The 20455-nt window shown below is 36.2% G+C and overlaps 1 protein-coding gene across 1 annotated transcript in view; it reads right to left on the bottom strand.

The window, feature by feature from the left end:
- The window catches only part of MARF1 (meiosis regulator and mRNA stability factor 1), a 32849-nt gene that overhangs the window by 11768 nt on the left and 626 nt on the right, over positions 1-20455 (bottom strand). The window contains 16 exon segments of the mRNA XM_067551065.1: positions 379-554; positions 949-1068; positions 1998-2234; positions 2652-2732; positions 4372-4550; positions 5257-5446; positions 6649-6810; positions 6896-7059; positions 7571-8005; positions 8736-8908; positions 9730-9847; positions 13147-13322; positions 13325-13372; positions 15341-15515; positions 16627-17289; positions 18837-19041. Of these exon segments, the coding sequence (XP_067407166.1) occupies positions 379-554; positions 949-1068; positions 1998-2234; positions 2652-2732; positions 4372-4550; positions 5257-5446; positions 6649-6810; positions 6896-7059; positions 7571-8005; positions 8736-8908; positions 9730-9847; positions 13147-13322; positions 13325-13372; positions 15341-15515; positions 16627-17289; positions 18837-18983 (3244 nt within the window). The 5' untranslated portion in view covers positions 18984-19041.

The following is a 20455-nucleotide window of genomic DNA, read 5'->3' as shown; positions in this document are numbered from 1 at the left end:
AGATAGACATTATGTATATTACTAACAATTTATTACTACTATTCCTCTACAAGTGAGGAAATATCTAAATACTTTTAGATATGTTAATACACTGAAAACTAAACTTAAATAATCAAAAGATTTTGACAAAAAATTTGAGACGAGAATCAATTTACTGTATACAACTATGAGCACTCTTTTGTTGAACAGAACTTTTCTCCAAGACAGATGCTTTAAAAAACAGACTAACTTTTTAAAAAAAAATTATGAATATTGAATAAAGAGGATATTAGTGCTAAATAATCTAACCACCTTTAAAAAATTACAGTGAAAGTCTGTCCTTCACTGCTGGCTGCCCAGTTGCAGAGAAAAAAAAAACAGATAAAAAGTGATATCTACCTGTAGTTGGGGGTGGTGGTTTGTTGTGTATCCACTTAACAACTTTAATGCCATTTTGGGCAGTGGCAATATTAACTCCAGGAACACAAGTGATGAGATGCTCCAAGGGAACACCTCCCTGGCCTTCCTGCACCATTTCTAGATCACTGAACTCTGACATATAGCAATCAGGAAAGCTTTAAAAAATAAAAGGAAAGAACAGAAATTCTAAATACTAAAATTATAAACATACTAGAACCAACAATCTCAGCCTAAAATACCAGTAGTACAAAGTATTTCTTGCACAAAAAACTTTAGACAACCTGTTAACATTTCATAACTAAGAGACAGCCTAGATTTTGTACCTTTTTAAAAACTTATTGGAAACATTTTTTTAATCCACAATAAAAGTAGTCTTCACTAATTTGCACCCAGAATTTTTGATAAATGAAGCTGAAGCACCCAAAACTCAGTTACTAAGAAATGCAGCACTTCAGCATGTTCATAAAAGTTTCATTAGAAACAGAGATGAAACGAAGTCTTTACCATATCTATTCGTAAATTGAAAGAAACACAGTTAAGCTTGTTTACCTTAGTAAAGGCACAGTGCCCTCATGGGTCTGCAGCAGACTGTGAACTTGTGGTGCAAATGTCTTCAAAGATAAAATCACAAAAGGAATTTTGTAGGAGTCTGGATCAAATTCATGTTCACTGTAATGAAGACAGAAGTTTAAGTACTTAATGCTTACATATGCTCAAATTGAAGAAGTGTGTGTATAATACAAAACTGGTGCAAGTTGGAGATACGATTGAGAAAAAGGTAATGTGGGGATTTTCATACTTTTCACAGTATGAACTATGTTAGTCTCATGAATTACCTTCCCTCCCAGTCACATAATATGTATATGGCAACTACAGGAATTACTTACATGGAAAAGTAACATTAGGAAAACATTTCATGTACTTCTACTGTAGCTGTCATAATGTGACTTAGCAATTGGATACAATGAGGAGAGCCAGCATCACGTAACCAGCCATCTGCACACTACCAGCAAGTGCTCTTTTGCCAACTTTGATTGTTGACAACTACTCCGATAATTTGCACATTTGTCACTAAAATAGTTTAGCTTTGATACAATTTAGTGAAGTTGTCAGGTCAGGGTGGACTGCCAATTTACCATCCAGCTAGTCAGCTAAGTGAAGTTATCAAATACTCCACAATTATAGTCACAGTGAAAAATGAAGCAATTCTATCTATAAACTTCCCCTCTAACCAACAATGGGATTGAGGTGTGTATTTCAGTCTCAATCTAACAAGCATTTCATCCTCAGTAATTAGGCTACAGTGCATGAACACCTCCTGCTCAAACAGATGGATGCACTAAACCAGGATATTAACTTTGATTTGAAGATGGATGTTGTGTCATCTCTACTCTTTTTTGTTGATCAGCCGTTATGATCAGGCACTTCAACTTTTAACATATAACAGTGATTAAATCTGCTATATTAGATATATATCTTGCAAGATAGTTCACTTTTTAAAAAAGATACATACTTAGTATATAACAACAAATCAATTTGATGAACTTGATCTTTTTGCTGTTTTAAAAAACCCACAAACTATTTCATGCACAGCCTACCTAAAGTCTTTATTCACACAATGCTGCTTACAAATGGGCTCATGATATTCCAGTTCTTCAAATATTATAGGGCTGCAATTTGCTGATGAGCCATCATGAGACTGTGAAGATCCCAAAGGACTCTGCCGGGCTTGGTTGCTGGGTAAGAGACACACCAAACGTCCATTTCCTTGGTCACGGATTGCCACAGTATCAGTTAATTTATAGAGATCTGATGCTATTAACTTGTGTCCAAATCTAAAATGAGAAGATTTAAGTGTACTTTATTCATAAAAATAAACATTCAACAGGCAAAACTAGAACAAAAGTTCAATTACAGAATGTAATAATACACCACAGTGTAAGAAATAACTCAAAAGTACATTACAAGCTACTCAATAGGCTAATTTAAATCACAAGTCTTTCCATCTTGGAAGAGGACAAACTAAGGAGAGTTTAAAAAAAACCTAATTATGGGAGCCCAGTTAAACACATTTTTGCAATATACTGTGTATTCAGAGGCTGTTACAGCAGCAAAAAGTTTTTATTCCTCCATTGTAATTTAGTGTACAAGCACAGGAATTGAGGGGTTTTTTTGTTTGGTTGGTTTTTGTTTTTTTGTTGTTTTTTTTTGGGGGGGGGGGTGATTTAAAACAAGTGCAATTTAGAACCTACTTTTTTTCATAGATTTCTGTGAACTTGAATATAGGCAGACAACAAGCAGGAGCATCCTGAAGAATGGACATTGTTTCAGAACTGTAAATGTAATTTAGAAGCGTCAGAACAGTTTAAAATATTTATTTATATTTAAATTAAGCTATGTACAGCTGATCTCTAGTAGCACTCAAATCTTCAATTACTTTACACTAATTTACAGACATAGGGAATTCTTTCATTCCTAAATTAAACCAGCTTAATTCCACTGAAGTCAACAGCATTAAATGGTATAAGTGAGAGGATGCATTTAGTTTAAACCCCCCACATGTAAAAATGAATATGGAACAGTAGGACTCTCCAGTCTAATATAATCTCAAATCAAGAAAAAGTATCGAAGTGAGCAGAAACCACTGGCATTCTTGACAGCTGAAAATGATGGAACACAACAAAGGCAGGAATTAGGATACACTTAAATTACAGCTGTGAAAAATACTTATGGATATTAGGCACAAGGCGCTCATGAGACAAATGCTGTTATATCCAGGCAATGCCTGGAGATCAGTGCACTCCAGAGTAGGACATAACCACATATATTAGACTTCTCCCCTCTAGTTCAGTTATCCAGGAGACTTTTCTGATGGACTTATTCAGAATCTTGCATGTAAGATAAGCAACAGATATCAATGGCAATACTAAGGCTAAATCATTAAAAAAAGTTATCAACTTGGATTAAATCATGACTGTATTAAGAGATCGCTTGACCAGGAAGAAACAAAGGGTATGACAATGCAATAATGAGATTTAATAAAATGGTCAACTGTATGTAGTAACAAAAACTAGTTTGCTGGGGGGGGGGGGGGGGGGGGGGGAGGGAATGGATGATGATGATGATATCAACCCTCCCCTCAAAAATGTCAAGGAATAATGAGCACCATTTTTCCTTAAATTGAAACTTTTTTGACAAAATATATATTCTTCCTTCAAATTGTTTCTTTCAGAGTAAAAAGTATATGATGCAAGAGAGTAGAGGAAGTATACTTATTCTATTAGAATCCTCTCAACCTTCTTGGTCTGCAAGCTTCCATAAAATAAAATGAAGGGACGAAACTTACAAAGAGTGCAAAGGCAACAAAACACACACTGAAGTGGCGTTTTGTTTTAAGACTTGAATTTACTCATGGGTGGAAGGGAGGACTCTCCTCTTAAGTTACCTTGAAAAAAGAATTTTGGCATTTATTCTTTGCAATAATCTGAGTTGTATACAAGTATAAAATCTAGGTTTATTGATAGTCAAAGAAGTTAAATGACTGAAAAGGATGAGTGAGATTTAATGTCAGTTGCCTATACTATCTGAGTAAGTGTGGTGTAAGTTTCTGAATACCATATAGTTTAAGATGCAAATATAATGGACTTTTCTTTATGACTTGGGTGATAAAAGGTGCAGCTAAGGACATGAGCCCAGTAGAAGGATGCTTCTAAATGAAGATCTGGGACCTTCAGATTTCACTTGGAGTTTCTAGACAGCTTAAATTTAAGTAGCGTTGACCCACATAATACAGTAAGACTGACTTTTTTCGTCTCATCTAAATGTTACATCAACTAATTAACTTTAATCAACTGGCACAAGCTATATTTTGCTTGTATTTTTTCCAGTTTTCTCTCAGTTAGTATTTTACTTTGACATCTCCAAGAACAAACCAGTAGATATAATCTAACAATTGCCTAGACTGCTTTTTACCTAAGCTGAGACAGAGATTTATTAGCAGCTCCTGTAGCTAGGGAGACCTGGATCCTTTTGCTGCCAATTTTGTATCTGTGAAGGTTATTGACTGCACTGATTGCTTCTTGCAGATTTTCCATTTGAACTATAGCCTTCAATTGATAATCCGTATGAGGGCTGAGCTCCACACTCTTTACCTGAAATTAAAAAAAAAAATTCAATCAAAAAAGATTAATCTAACTCAATTGTCATCTTATTTTTACACACACACACACACACACACACACACACACACAAATAAAAGTAGACCAGAGAAGTGTCAAATTATTTTATGTAACTACCATAAACTCTATGCATGTTTTTTTTAAAAGCTGTTAATAAGGGTAAATCACTGAAATGGCCTCTCGCTGGAGTTTTATTTTCTAGAATTGACAGTGAAACAAACACCCACCTTCTGCTTTAAGTCATTTGATTCAAAATATCAGCTCAATACTTAGACTGCAAATGTTTAAGTGTTGAAGCTGACATGAAGAATATAAGTTTTCAGTTATTTTTAAAAAATTTAAATTGTAAATGCTTTGAGCCATCCAAACACATGGGAACATATCAACTTTTTCAGTGACCCTGGATGTACATTTTCAAAATGCTATTTTCCCAATGAAGCAAAAACATGAGCTTCATTGAGAGTTTTACATACAAAGTCTTTAGTGCACAGACCTACAAAACTACATACAAAATAAATAGCTAAAGTAAGATATTATTATGGCATGGTAACAGGAAATACCAAAGTTCTGAGTGTCAATATTTTAAGGTATCATTAGATAGCTATAGAGTGTACCTCAAAAGTAGAGCACACAAACTTATGGAAAGTAAAAAGAAACTCAAAGAAATTTCATCCTTTACCTTGCCATGCCTAGAGAAGATTTCTTGCAAAATTTGCAGCAGGTCCTTTCTGGACAATCTGTAATCTATATTGCTGATCTGAATATCTGCACCATTTGCAAAAGGATCAGGATAATCTGTACCACTGGTATGATTTACAGTATTGAAGGCAAGTGGGGATGATCTGTTTGAGAGGTTTGGAGACATACTCCTGATTAAAAATAAAGACATTTTAGTATTATTCAATAAATATGACAATTACACAATTATGTCTCTGTTGATATATGTATGTTAAAAGTGCAAATAAAAGAAAAAATAATTCTAAGCATAGATTTAAATAAATAGATTTCCAAATCTCAATGCATTTTTGTTTTGATATATATGAATTTAGTTTACATGGCCAGATACAGGAACTGAAAACTTGCTTTTTTCCTTTAAGGGAAAAAGGATTAAAATCTCAAAGACAATCTTGGAAAAACATTAAAATCTGTCTCGTAAGACTGATCAACATGGACAGCATAAGGTTTGGGATCGGATACAATTTTTGTTCAAAAAATATACTTTCAACTATGTTTTGAAATCAAACTAGGGATGTAAATACCGGTTACAAAAGGTAACCGTTTAAACTATTAACATTGTATCATTGGCTGTTTAACCGATATAAATTTGTTCCCCCCCCCCCCCGCACACACACACACTCTGCCCCCTCTCCTCAGACCCCTCTACCTTCCAGTGGGATGTGATGCAGTGCCTGCACCAGGGCCTCAGCCTTCCCAAGTAGCAGTAGCAGCAGAATGGCCCCCTCTGCCATGGCCCAGTGTCATCACCATGGAAACGGAGACCCCGTGCCACTGGTTAACGGGTAAGTATTAGTCTGAATGGTAAGACTAATGCTTTTCAGTTACCTGTTTAGTATTTTACATCCCTAGGTCAAACTTGTTCATACAATCTATAGTATTTGCAGCCAAGAACCAGAGTTCCAAAGCTATTTAGGTTTCTAGGGGCTTTAGAAAATCCCACTAAGCACCTATCTGAATCTTTAGGCACCTAAATAACTTTGGAAGTCTCAGCCCCGAATGTTTAAGAAACTGAATGCTTCTGAAATACTGTGAACTGTACCACACATAACAAGATAAGGATTTACAGGAAATAGCTGTCACAAAATAAGTTTGTTTACAAAGGCAGTCTCTTATCTTGATTTTAAATTCAGCCCTGTTTGCTGCTACCACACTATTACCAGATTAGCAAGCTTATCTAAGGTTAAGCAATGCCAGAACATGTAAATGTTAAATGAAAATGTCTGTTGTATTCAAGTCCACATACAGTATATGGAACTGTTTACTTATACACTGGAAGTAGCTTAACACCAACCCCAGACTCCATCTCCCAGATGCTAAAGTCATAAATACTTACCGGGATGACCAACAGCTCTGAGACATGAACAGAGGACTGAGCTGTCTTGATACTGTCAATTTACTGAAAGCAGACGGGTAGCTGACCTGGAATATAACTGCATCTTTATCTTTTTTCTCTATAGGAGAGTTGGCAATGCTTCTAGAAGTGGGGGGGTCTTTTCTATTTAAAAAAAAAAAAATCCATCATTGAATAGCTCAATTTTACCACATAGATTAGCTTTAAAAACACTTTTTCCTTAACATACTTCTGACTGCATTTATATGGCAATTCTCCTATTCCTGTGTTTTTGGTTGCCAGGCAAACAGGATTTGCTGCATTAGAGTTTTGTGGAGAAGGAGTCTGCTCTCTTAACTGGTCTTGCTGGTTTTCAATTTTTCTGATAGTCTTTGATTCAAGGCGGCACAGCTCCTTAAAATGAGTAAAACACAAAAGCAGATCAGCCACCAAAAAGTTATAACCCCTTTTCTTCAGAAATCTTCCTTCTTTTTTAAATGTAAAATAAAATAAAACTCAAGGCATGGCTTTCCAGAAGTAGCCAGGTGCATTTTGTTTTCTAAAAATAAGATAGGAAGAACAGTATATTCAGGTACTTATTTTTACTGCAATTTTTAGAAGTAAGTTCTATGCACACTGAATTTTTCAAAAACAGTCATTTTCTTTCAAAGTACACCTAAAACACAAATAAAGGACAAAAGCCAAATTTGGATCATGGTTAGTGGAAGTTGGTAGCACTCAGACCTGGATATGGATGTAAGGAGAAGGCAGAAAGTGAAACACACTGCTCCTTTTGAGAGAGCACCATCCATCGTTCTCTACTTATTAAAGTCATGCCAGCACAGGGAGGTAAAGACAAAAGGAGAGAAAATGAGGCAATTCTGGAAACATGATAACTCGGCAGGAAAAAGAAGAATGATAGTACCTGTAAGCTTTTAACATTTGTGGATTTTGTTGCAGATCCATGCATTTGCAATCCTTTCCCTGCAGTGGTTTTGGCAATGGAAGATTGATCATTTGAATCTTTGCTGAGTAGGCACAGCTTTGGGTTCTTGTTCACTTTTTTTGGAGACTTCACCTTTTCAGCTCCAACGCAGTTTGAATTTTTTGTTTCATTGAGTTCCTTGTTTTTTGGGGTAAAAGCCACAATAATCCTGTTGCCAAACACATCTTCATTTTCCATTCGCTTCTGAGCACGTTCAGCACTTTCTTGGTTTAAAAAGCGGAGAATTGCACTGCTGCCAGAAATGCTCAGCACCTTCCCTCCGCAGTTATCTGACAAACGCCTGAGTCTGTTGCTGACACTTTTGCTGTCTCGGTTTGTTGGCAGGTTGTAAACATATAGCAGTGTATGGCATGGCTGTTGAAAGGAAAAACAAAATAAAACAAAAACAAAAAAAAAAACACCCCAGATTTCATTTGCTTAAGCAGGTCACATAAGAACTTGGTATATTTCAGTTTTTATATGACCAAGAGCTAAATTATCAGATATTCCTTTTTAGGTTATTTTTCTACTTTTCCAAAATTCAATCATGGAAGCAGTAAGACTAAAGAGAAAGGATTAATAATTTAAGATTTAACTCATTTGGGAGATCCAGGATCAAGAAGTCTCAAGCCTTCAACTCCCGTATAATTGAAGGTTAAGGAGAAGATGCCATTAAGACCCATACTAGCTGATTGGTACTGCATTAATCACCAATCAGCGCCCTAGAACAGTGGTTCTCATTCTTTGCATTTGCAACCCTTAAATGGTGAAAAAAGTCTCATGACCCAACATATCCTAGAGGCACTTGTGGACGCATAAGATTATGGAATTTGCATCATGGAAAAAAAGCAATGGGAGGGTTGGGTACAGAACAAAGTAGTGTATGTATCTGTGCATTGATAAAAATAGATATTGGCTATTTAATGATTAGGGATCAGTGCTTAGGTGTTCTTATGAAATTAAGACCAATTCCAAAAAGTTACAGCCTTGCAAGAGATAGTAGTTCTGCTGAGAAGCGTCCTAATATTCACCTACTCCTCCAAAAAATCAGGGAAATAAAGGTCTTTATATTTTCTACAACGTATACAACAAAAAAGTCACTTACTGGTGTTTTCAATGGTAACCTTGGTGGCAAGTCTGAAATAAATTCTTCAAACCTGATAAGCTCGTGAGCATGATGTAAGAGTGCTTCAGAAGCCTGATTCTTATGTACCAAGATTATCTGGAAACCATGCCGGTGTCTCAGGTCACTGAGTTCTAAAGCAAAGTTTACATCAGCTGAAACAGAAACCCACCCACCCAAAAAAATCAGTGGCTAAAAAGTCTACTTTTAAAAGCACTCATCACCAAAAAGCAAACAAAAAATCTCACCACCAGCCAATGAAAGAACAACAAAAGCTATAAACATTTGTGGTAGATATTTAACAAGCAGTTAGTACTTAAGAAGTTCAGGAATCAAAATTTTCTTTTCAATAGTGACATTCAACAATTTAATCAGGAGGAGTTAGACTGGTACTCTGTGTTTCTAACACACATTTATTTTTGCTTAAAATGAAATATTATATAGCCTTAAGTGAAACCCAATGCAGTACATATCATACAGTTCATTAAATAATTGTGTTTGCAAATTTAAATGTGTATACTGTATTATTCTCCTGTAAAAGTGAACTATTAAACACATTTGCATTCATTATGCTCAAAGTTTAGAAAGTTTACATAAAGAAGAGTACTCAATATAATAAATCTTCTATGAAGCTGGCACTAGCCTCTTTCTAGCAGACACCATTATTTATAAGAGCAATATGTGATAGTTAATGTGATATGGCAAATAAGTTTCCATCCTCGTTTAACAGTAGCATTAAATAGCAATATTTATCTTTTCATAGTTAAGATTACTGTTCTATCAGTGTCACTGGAACTCATCATGAATTCTCACTTGAGCGCTTGGATTAAAATAGTGTGGATTCTGAACAACTTGGGGAAAAGAACACTCTGTGTGATGTCTGAAAGTTTGCCTGGACATTCTCAACAGGATTCTGTTCCCCAAAACTTGAAAGGACATAGTGAAAGGTTTTATGCAACATGATTAGTATTCTTACTTGATACAAGGACCACAGTAGCAGGTGCAGTGTGTGTATCAGCAAACCTTCTAAGACTCTGTCTGAGCTTGTCATCAGCTGCATTCTTTGCTGTGGCATTGATGTGTGCAACAGTCACCTGCAGAATTAAAGAAAGATGTCTTAAGGAAAGAACTGAATGTAAAAAGACTGCATTAACTGGCAACAAATTTCACAGATTTCTAAAACACATAATAGAGATTAGCCACTGAAAAAGTTGCATAGTTCTATGCATTTTAGATAGTTATGCACGTTACATCAATAATGAAATACTGTGTACATTATACAAAAGGTCTGAACTAGGAAAAAAGGTTTCCTAAGAGAAACGAAAAGTTAGAGAAGTTAAGAACTCCAATTAGTGTGGTTAAGATCCCCCTCCCCCCCTTTAAAAAAAAAAAAAAAAAAAAGAAAAAGATTCCTGTTGAAATAAGAAGGCCTAATTAGTTTATCTTGGAGCATCTAACTGCACCTAACTTTGTCCTTAAAAAGAAGAAAGAAGATACATGCACTTAAACATATAACTGAGGAGATTATAATACAGCAAACAAGATTTACAAGTGATATATAAATTGGTTTATTCAAAACAAACTATAGTTCACTTCTGCACCTATACTTTTATTGAGATACAGTAAGAGAGGTGTTTGTGAAGAGGGAAAAACTTTATACTTTGCTTTAATACTTGAAGTTAAAAACCTACAAAGTAATTATAGACCGGAATTATCAATAAACCATTTTATGCAGCTCTGTTATTTTCCATTTATTTATCTGAAGAGAAAACAGATCAATTCCTAAACTATCAGCACTGCAATGAACAAAAACAACTTTTCAAAAGGACTGATGGATATACTTTTTTGTAAGCAAAGGCAATTGATAAGTGTCAGTCTTCCAGAATATATAGACCCAATCAAAAAAGAGCACTGAACTATTGTTCTCATAGAAACCAAAAGACAGATGCAATTAAAAGGAAAAAAAAAACCTGACATTTTTTTACTATTTATTGGCTCTAGCAAAGCAGAAGTCAACCTGTGAAATGGAGCAAAGGAAGGGGAAAGCCCAACACAACATACATAAGGGACTTGGTATTAAAAGAAAACAGACATTTAGTCTGTTTAAGTGTCCGCTCAATAAGTTCCAAGATAAGCGGAAAAGATTTACTGAAACTGAATGTTAAAATGTAACTCAAGAGTGAAATACTTACACTTCAGCATATTGTATTGGTGATCAAAACTTCTCTTAAATAAAAGGAGTTACTACTGAATATTGTTTAGTATTCATAAGGTAATTCTTGAAGGGTTAACATTTCACACGAACTGGTAACTGATAAAGGGAACTGACCCTTGGAAATAAGTCAAATCACTGATTACCAACAAGAACAAATCAATTAAATTATTCTGGGCATTAAAATCTCTCAAAAAAGGTAACCAAGCAAATTTGGCATATCTGAATAAAGGTACCTTTTGAATTACACTTGGAAGCCAACAACAGCCAAGCTACTCCAATAATTTTTACACCACTAGTCTTCAAAACGAAACACTTCTATTTTCACCTGTATTTTTGTTATTTAAAGATAAATAATTCCTTATTTCCATTTTGAAACAGTGTTACTTCAGACACTGTTCTCCCAACATCATAACAATCTTTCAAAAGTGAATTTTCTGAAAGAATTGTCAAGTATAATCTTACGTTATTTTCAGAATTCCAGTACACACCGATTAAAAAAATAAAGAAAAAATTCAGACATGCACTTATCTGGATTTGAATATGCCCAATTGCTGCACTCAAAATACAAAATTTCAAAACAAAATGTAGTCAAGCACACAGATTAGACTGGAACAGATTTAAGCCACACACAACAAGTGACATGATTTATATATGCCTAGTTCTCTCTATTTATAGCCATTACTATACCAACAAAAATAATAGTGTCCAACAGTACCACCATAAATAAGGATATGGTGATATTTTTATTATAATTAGGGCCTTTTCAAATTTACAGTCTATTTTGGTAAATTTCATGGTCATAGGATTTTAAAAATCTGAAATTTAGTGGTGTAACTATAGGGGTCCTGACAGGGAGGGTGTTTTGCCAGGCTATTGTAGGGGGGAGTCACGGTATTGCCACCCTTACTTCTGCGCTGCTGCTGTTGGCAGTGCTGCCTTCGGAGCTAGGCTCCCAGTCAGCAGCTGGGGGGCTTTCTGCACCTAGGGAAGGTTCCCAGAGGTGAGTGAGACATGGCCTATGCAGGGGAAGAGGAAGTCTCATCTCTCCCCATCCAGTCTGGGACTAGCAGCTGGAACCTGGCGCATTGTAGGAACCCCCAACTGGGGCACCCCCAGTCCTGCCCCTCCCAGCTCTGGGCCCAGCACTCAGAGGTTAAAGGGGCCTTTGACTGGCTGCCTGGAGGTGGGGAGAGGGACGGTGTTTGACCACAGCAACCCTGGACATGCCACCCTGGGCGGTTGCCCAAGTTGCATACCATACCACACCACCCTCACTTCTGCACTGCTGCTGTTGGCATTGGTGCTGCCTTCAGAACTGGGCACCCAGCCAGCAGCCGCCATTCTCCAGTCATCCAGTTCTGAAGGCAGCACAGTAATTGAGATGGCAATACTGCGATCTCCTACAATAGCCAGATTTCACTTAGAAGACCAGATTTCACGGTCCGTGATGCATTTTTCACAGCCATGAATTTGGTAGGTCCCTATTTATAACCCATCCCCTCCAATTAAAAAAGCCAATGATAAAGAAATCTGGTACTCCCATCACATCATCTGACCCAATATAAGCTGGCAAATTGCCAGCCAAAACATTAACCAAACATTATGATGTGGTATACATGGTAACTGTGTTAATCACTAACTTCAGAGAAAAGCTTAGAAGAGTATTAATATTTAAAAAATTAAATCAAATAGATCAGAATGCCAGGTAATTTTTAAGGTAAAACTTCTTTACTCCACATTTCAACACTTTTTAAGGGAGTCCCAAATAACACTGTGTTCTAATGTCCCTTCCACTCAGTGCACCCTACATTTAAGAAAGGTTCATATCAGCAACAAGTATCACTTGACCTCTCATCTTGTCTACACTGGTGATCTAGCTGCAAATTCTGTGAACTGTGCTAGAAATAATTCTTAAATTACTGAATGAAACAAAGACTCTCTCAAAAACAAATTTAGAGATGATAGTTCCACAGGTAATGAAGTGCGATTGCGGTAGGAATCATGTCTATCTTTTCTTAAGAAAATTAATGCATGTATAAATTCAGCTAAAATTATAACTTATCTTTTCCAGTGAAACTGTTTTAATACAAAAAAGACATGCTGCTGTTCATTAAAGGTTATCTGTAATTATTATTGATACAGAATGCCTTGAGCTAATACTTTACAATATTTCCATACCTGGCAGTTGTTCAGCTCCTGAATAACTTCTTTATTCTCTTTACTAATGTCACATACACAGATGAATTCTGCCTCCCTGTGACCTTTAAAAAACTTCTCACGAATTCGCTGTACAACTGCTACTGCTGAACGGCCAGTAGGAACAGAGCAGTTTTCGATATCCCAAAAGACTCCAATGGGGGCAAGTTCTCCAGCACCTGGCCTGTTATTGCAACTTCTGGAGACCCTGTAGAGATTTAACAAAACAGCCTTTGTGTTAAACTGGGAAATGCTGAGACTATAATACTTGGCTAGATATAAAAGATGGGAAGCTTCAGATGTTAAAGAACTACATGCCTGGAAAGACAATCATGAAGAAATACAGCTAAGAAATTGGTCACACCTGGACATCTCCAAGGTTGTAGTGCTTTGATGTGTAAGGGTTTTTTTTTTGTTTTTTGTTTTTTTAATTAAATGAAGAAGCGGCCTTTGGGAATAAGTCTACATGGTAAAAAACCAATGGCACTGAGTCTCAGCCCAGATTTACAGCTTGGGCTCACAGGACTCATGCTACAGCACTAAAAATAGTGATGTAGACCCTCTAAACTGTTACACTGTATCTGAAGTAACATTACACAGATTAAAGTTCATAATGAATGCTATAAAAGTAATGGAAAAATATTTAAACTATGGTTTAAAATGGTGTATCAGAGAAAGTATCTAAAACAAAAATGTGGATTGCAATGCCAACTCTGAGATAAGTGGTCATCAAGAACCAAGGAACTATGGAGTAAATGTAAGGTTCTCCTAAAGGTGAACAAACTAATTTGAAAAACAGATTTGAAGCTTGGAATGTGCTATTATGGACTAGGAAGGACAAAGATAAGTTTCTGCTTTTTCAGAACAGAATATCCACAGGAAAAGCTGAATCATGTTTACATACATGCCATAATCTACAATAAGCAGAAAACAAAGACAATACCTGATGAATTAAAGGGATTCCTTATACATGGTCAGAAATTGGAGTGTCCAAAGAAGTGAACACAGAAAAAAAGTGCCAGATAACATACAAACGTCATCTTTTCTGGTGGACTTTTGGTTATGATGTCTGATGAGTTATTCTTCTATTGATTAGTCAGAAATCACATCTTGGAAAAGCCATAAAACTGGATAAAAAGCCTAAAATGGCTACAGCCATTTGCTTCCCAAGCTGAAAGGACACAGCTTCTCACAAGCTGAGAACAAATAGATAAGAGCCGAGAGTTGGACTGTCAGCTTGCCACTCAGCATTTCTATCGGTAATCAAAAGACTGAGGGTACGTCTATGCTACAGAGACATACTGGCATTGCTGTGTCACTGTAGCTATGTTGGCATAATCCCATAGTAGAGACCCAGCCCACACTGATGGAAGAAGGTTTTCTGTCAGTGTATGAAAACCACTTCCCTGAATGACAAAAATGAATAATGTTGATGGAAGCACTCTTCTGTTGACATAACTGCATTTACACTAAGGGTTTGGTTAGGTTACCCACATCAGTCAAGAATTTTTTTTTTATACCCCTGACCAATGAAGCTATGCTGACATTAGTTTTTCCATGTAGGCCAGGCCTAAGTCTCTCAAGTCCATAAAGGAAAACAGCAGCATTACCAGAATAATACTTGTCATACCCCCTAAATTACAAACTGTAACACTGAGCTGGAAAACAGATTTAGCATATCAGTATACATATATCAATAATTTTATACAACTGTCAAGTCTTAAAAATTTACACTGTAAAATACAATAGCTATACCAGGAGTGTAAATACGAAATTTTTACAAAAATATATGAATATTTCAAGTCTTAAAGCGATACCATCAACCTGGTACATAGTCCATTTTGGAAAAGTGGCTTAAGGTAAATTTCTGGGGCTACACCTAACCTAAATACCCTCCAATGTTTCTCAATTAAGTTTTCTATTTATTTTTTAAACACTGTTTTCATTCCTTATACTGCTATGCAAAAGATCCACTCAATATGGAAACTAACTACATGATAGAAACAGTAAATACTCAGAGCTGTCAATTGAACAATTTTTTTTATTTTTTCCTTTTAATCGTTTTCATAAGAAATATTTTTAGAAACATGCAATTTTTAAGATGTGACCTTTTAACTTTCAACAGTATTTTAAGAAGTGCATCCACTAGTGCAAGTTTCAAACAAATGTGACTTACCATATTTCTGTGGTGATTTGCCAAGGCTGCTTGCTAGTAATAAACTTGTCTCTTTTCCTGTTCCTTTGGTTCCGCAGCCATTACACACTGGGATTGATATGGGTGCCGTCTGAGTACTTGGAGGAGGAATATTTGGCCAGATTTTAGCAGCATCAATTAAGCTATTTCTGCTTGGCTGTTGGAGCAATTTTTCCAAAACACCAATTATTTTAATGTACAATATTATGCACTACTTTAAGCTAGAACATGTTATATTAATTTTTACTCTTCATGTCAATGACAAAATCTTCCAATGGACTGGGAGTGCAGATGTTAATTTGGAAACTAATCCACAGTAATATGAACTCATTGAATGAACTGGGCTCATCTCAGACATTCTTCCCTTATATATTCAGCTCTAACTTTCATTGAGTGCTCAATTCAATATCTTAAAGGGGCACTTTTTTCAGCAAGTGCTAATCACCTAACCTCTGGGAAAAAACAAAAAAATAAAACAAAACACCTAGCCCTATGAGGCATCTCAAGTTGAGCATACAAATTTTGAGGCACCTAAAATCACTCATCACTTTTTAAAATCTGGGCCTCCTTGTTTAGCTCTGTGAAGTGACTGTACGTGCACAGTTTTCCATTAAAACGGACCAAACTTGAAACCTCATTTACATTTTAAATGATGTTTGGCATTCCAAGATGGGAAATATACTTAACTATACTTTATTTCTGATCTTTTGTTAACATTCAAATGGCATTTAAATTTGAATTTTAGTTAAATTAAGTGTACTAAATTGGTACTGAAGCATAAATATAAGTTACAGATTAGAAAGTCTGATCTTAAAGGTAAAAAAAGTTTTTCCATCTCAAATATTTGTTCCAACTCATGAGATGGATTCATCTTGACCAGTTGCCCATGCTGGTTACAGATTATTCGCCATGTAATCCTTTCATAGAGTCACTACTAATGGAGTGGTTATCTGGAGCTGTCAGAACAGGTGAGCAGCTCCTTCCAGTACTAGTAAAGAATCTGTTCACAATTAATACAGAATCTGGGATACACTCAAATAGTATGATAACCTGCTCTATTTTCCCATGAAATTGAATGCTACCGCCACGAATTGCCCACCTTCAGATTAAGAGCAGGCTTCTGATATCTTGGCCCTTAAACAACATGGAAAATCAACTAGAAAATTCAAGCTGTAAACCACCATCCTTATTTTGTCTCCCAGTTAACATTCAATAATTGAGCATTTACAACACATAGTACTTTAAGAAGAAATGTGAAATGTACAAACCTTGCTTAAACATTCATTACAGTAGTGAGAGCCCTTTAAACAGACCGAAGGTGCCACATTTAGGTGCAAAGAGTTGGTGCACACACGTGATGTTAGCTCCGATTGTGTAATATGCTCCTCCAAGTGCCCTGTAGCCCCACTTGTGAATTCAGAACAGGGAAAATAGCCGGAAGATGTGCAGTTCTGAAGGGCTGGAAATTGATGCAGTTTGTGCACATTACCATGACAAGACTGAAAATGGAGTTTTCCACAACATGGTAGATGTTGACAAGAAGATACATTATTTTCTATGCACATGCTGGGGAAGTCACTTGCAATGCCTGCCAAATTGCTTCTAGCTGGAGCATTCTTGAGTGAAGATGCAGACCGATAAGCAAACCCTGACCCTACTTGACAAGTAATTGTCCCAGTGCTTTCAGAGTCTAATATTGTGCCAGGATGAATCAAGCTACCACCACCACCAAAATGCATCTGAGAAGTACAAGAAGAGTCAGATCCATGAGCATAGCAGCTTACTTTGGGGCCAGGTGATAGTTGTATTTGCTGGTGCTGAAGAGAATGAACATCAGGAAGTGGTACTGCTGGAAAGAGTTTAGAGCCAGAATGAAGAGATGAAGTATCCTTCAGTTCCACAGCAGCTTTCTTGTTCTCCATGTAATCTTTCTGGAAAAAATAAGCAAAGTAGTTACATTTAGGGACACATCTCATGTATGAACCAGTAATTTATAGTAAGAAAACCAAATATACCCTCATCCCTACCCACCAGTTACAATTCTGACAATGACAGAAGCCAGGAAATTGTAACCATCAAGAGAATTATCATCCCACCAGCTGCATGTGCTGAAATCCATATATGTGAGTTGTAAGCACAAACTAATGCAATGAATGTTCTCCAAGATTTTGGGGAAATATCAAAACTATAGATTAAAAAAAGTGGCTGAGGGAAGCTACTATGTTGGAGGTACAGAAGGAAGTTAAGATAATTATTAAAAAGATATTCTGAAATTGTAAATCAAGCAGGCAAGTAGCGTTACAGTGATATACAGCCACTTCTGTGACAGTAAATTATAGTTGACAGGAATGTAGAGGTAACAAAAAAATAAATAAAGATAACAGGAACATATATAATTTACTTAGGCTTTGGATCAAGTCCCTCTGAAAAGGCTATTAAAGAAGACTGGTAGCCATGAGGTGAAAGATGAATACCTTAAAAGGACAAAAGACAGATAGAAGACAAAGTATGAACGCAAACATAAGACACAGCAGCAATTTTCAGCACCAAGATGTTGAATGCCCCTGATATTAGTAAGACTGACGTTTGATTACTTAACATTATGGAAGTGGGGGGATGAATAGTAGTTCTACACCCCAAGCCACTACAGCAAGATGCATTATAAGGACAGATGCACATGTTGAAAGAACATCTGACATCCTATGTTTAGGTTAGCCAAGACTGGATAATGTGAAGAGCTCCACAAAAGCCTATCAAAATTAGTAGCCATCATTTCCAAGAACATCAGCTGGATATTCTTATTTACTGTTTCCCATAATACAAGCGCAAGGTTTAAAAAAAAAAAAAAAAAAAGACAAAAGTAATAAAAAGGGAATAAACTTGCATGCAACATATATTGAGGAACTCACTACTACAGCTATTCAGGCAAATATCTTGGTAATAGTTTTAAAGGATTAGTTTCTAAATGGAGTTTGAGGCATTTTTCCTCCCCTCATAGCTCTAGATGATTTGTAACCTGGGTACTCAAGTCTGCCTCCCTTCATGTGACACCACCTCTGTTGCAAACAAAGACATTCAAACAAACAACCATCTCCATAAGGTTTTATTAACCCTCGAATTTACTCCCCCACCTTGATCTGACAAAGACCAAATACGTTGGAAGTCCAGGACATCCTACAAGGCTCATCTATTTCCCCAGTGTTTTACTATCAGGTAGATTGAAGATATATGTGGTGGCTGGATAATGGATGTTATTTTGGTGGGTTAGAAATTATAAGAACAACATCTTGCAGTTATAGTCATTAATATAAAAGCTTAAGATCATCTTTATGATTCAGGGCATAAGTTGATAACCTGTGGAAGTCAGGAAGAACCTTCTCCTTCTCCTCCTTCTTCCCCAACAGTATAATACTGCACAATTAGGTGTACTCATCTGTTCTCGTGTATCCGTTATGTTCTTAGTATATCAAAGAATTACCGGTTTTGCACTGAAAGGCAACGTCTGATCAGTGGCAGAAAAGCAATTAGAGAATTTCCAGAGCCATGGTTTAGCATCATTATCTTGTTGTTGAAGCCATCCAAACGATCTACTGCAGAGATTTTCTGTTCTGTTTCCTTCCATCATACAGCCATACAAAATAGTTCAACATTCTTTCATCCCTCCTTTCTTTCATTCTTCCCACCTGTTAAAGATGTGCATATTTTAAATATTAATACTTTAAAACATAATAAAGCCATCTTTTTGTCTTGATTATGAACTGCAAAGTTGAAAAGTGAGTGGATTTGCACAATTTGCATTCAACTTAATAAAATGATTTGGATACAGATTAGACTTATTTCTACAATATGAGTTATTGTAGTTTACGGCCATCTTAAAATGGGAACCTGAAACACTGGTAAGTGGATGGAAATGTTGGTTATGTTCATGGTTGCTTCTGTAAATACATGAAAACCACTTCAGCAATGGTGTAGGAACACTAGAACAACAGATACTGCTACTAGAGACCAGCGCCGGACTATTTTTTAATCCTACTTCTAATCACAATACCCACTCCAACCTGCTCCTGCATTATTTATTGCATTTTTATCCCCCTCCCACCGCAAAAACTTACATCCCATCCCACAAGAGACAGATTCTCCCATGCTACTAAAAAAATACGGTTAAAATACACACACACAAAACAGAAAATCCAACATGAGAGCACAGACTGAGTGCAATCTAATGAAAAAAATTGAAGGAAAACAAAACCACTAATATGTATTCATCACAATTTTTCATTGTTTAACATGCAGCTGCACTGCACATGCAATTTAAGTACTCAGGATATATACAGAGCTTTACCTAATAAAAACTTTTACTAATCCTCAGCACACCCTGAGGTATATAACCCTTACCGCTGTTTTACTGAGTCACAGAGAAGCTAAGTAACTTGTCCAAGGCCCCACAACAAATAACTAGAAGAGCTAATGATTAGAAATGCAAATTTCCTGACCTCCCATCCATGTGCTCTGTTCATTAAAGATTATGCTGCCTCTCTGCCCTTTAGTTACATTTATGAAAGTTTAGCCTTGAATGCCAATTTTCTTGTTCACTCCATGTAAAAAGTACCCAGATTTGACAATAAAATTATATGAACTCTACTCTGAACTGTAGTTTGATATTTGTCCTGTTCAAAATTAGAACAAGTTTATTAAATCTCAAAACTCAGAATGTTACTTTTAAAAGAACATTAAATTTAAAAACAATTTTGAAATAAATGTCTGTATCCCTTATTATAACATTCAAAATTATTAAAAATATAAGGATTTTTAAAGTCTAATTCTTTTATGTTTACTTTTCGTTCTCCCTCTATTTCACTTTATTTAGTAGAGCTTCTCCAGGTAGTTTCTCTTTCGGGCTCATGCCCTAAACGCTGCGAGGATTAGTTCAAGCGCTCCAGGGGAATACTGCTCACATCCAAACAAAAGCCTGATTCCGTTTTAACCTGAGCGCGTCTTGAAGCGCAACCAAGGAAAACTGCCGAGGGTTTGTGTGGGAAATGGGCTCCCTCCCGGCACTGAGCCGCACAGCCAGGCGATAAAGCATGAAAACACACG

The sequence above is a fragment of the Emydura macquarii genome, unplaced genomic scaffold (genome assembly GCF_026122565.2).
Source record: "Emydura macquarii macquarii isolate MOO-44397 ecotype Brisbane River unplaced genomic scaffold, CSIRO-AGI_Emac_v2 contig_1348, whole genome shotgun sequence".
NCBI lineage: Eukaryota > Metazoa > Chordata > Testudines > Chelidae > Emydura > Emydura macquarii.
The sequence above is the reverse complement of the archived record's forward strand: the minus strand, read 5'-3'. Positions and strand labels throughout refer to the sequence as shown.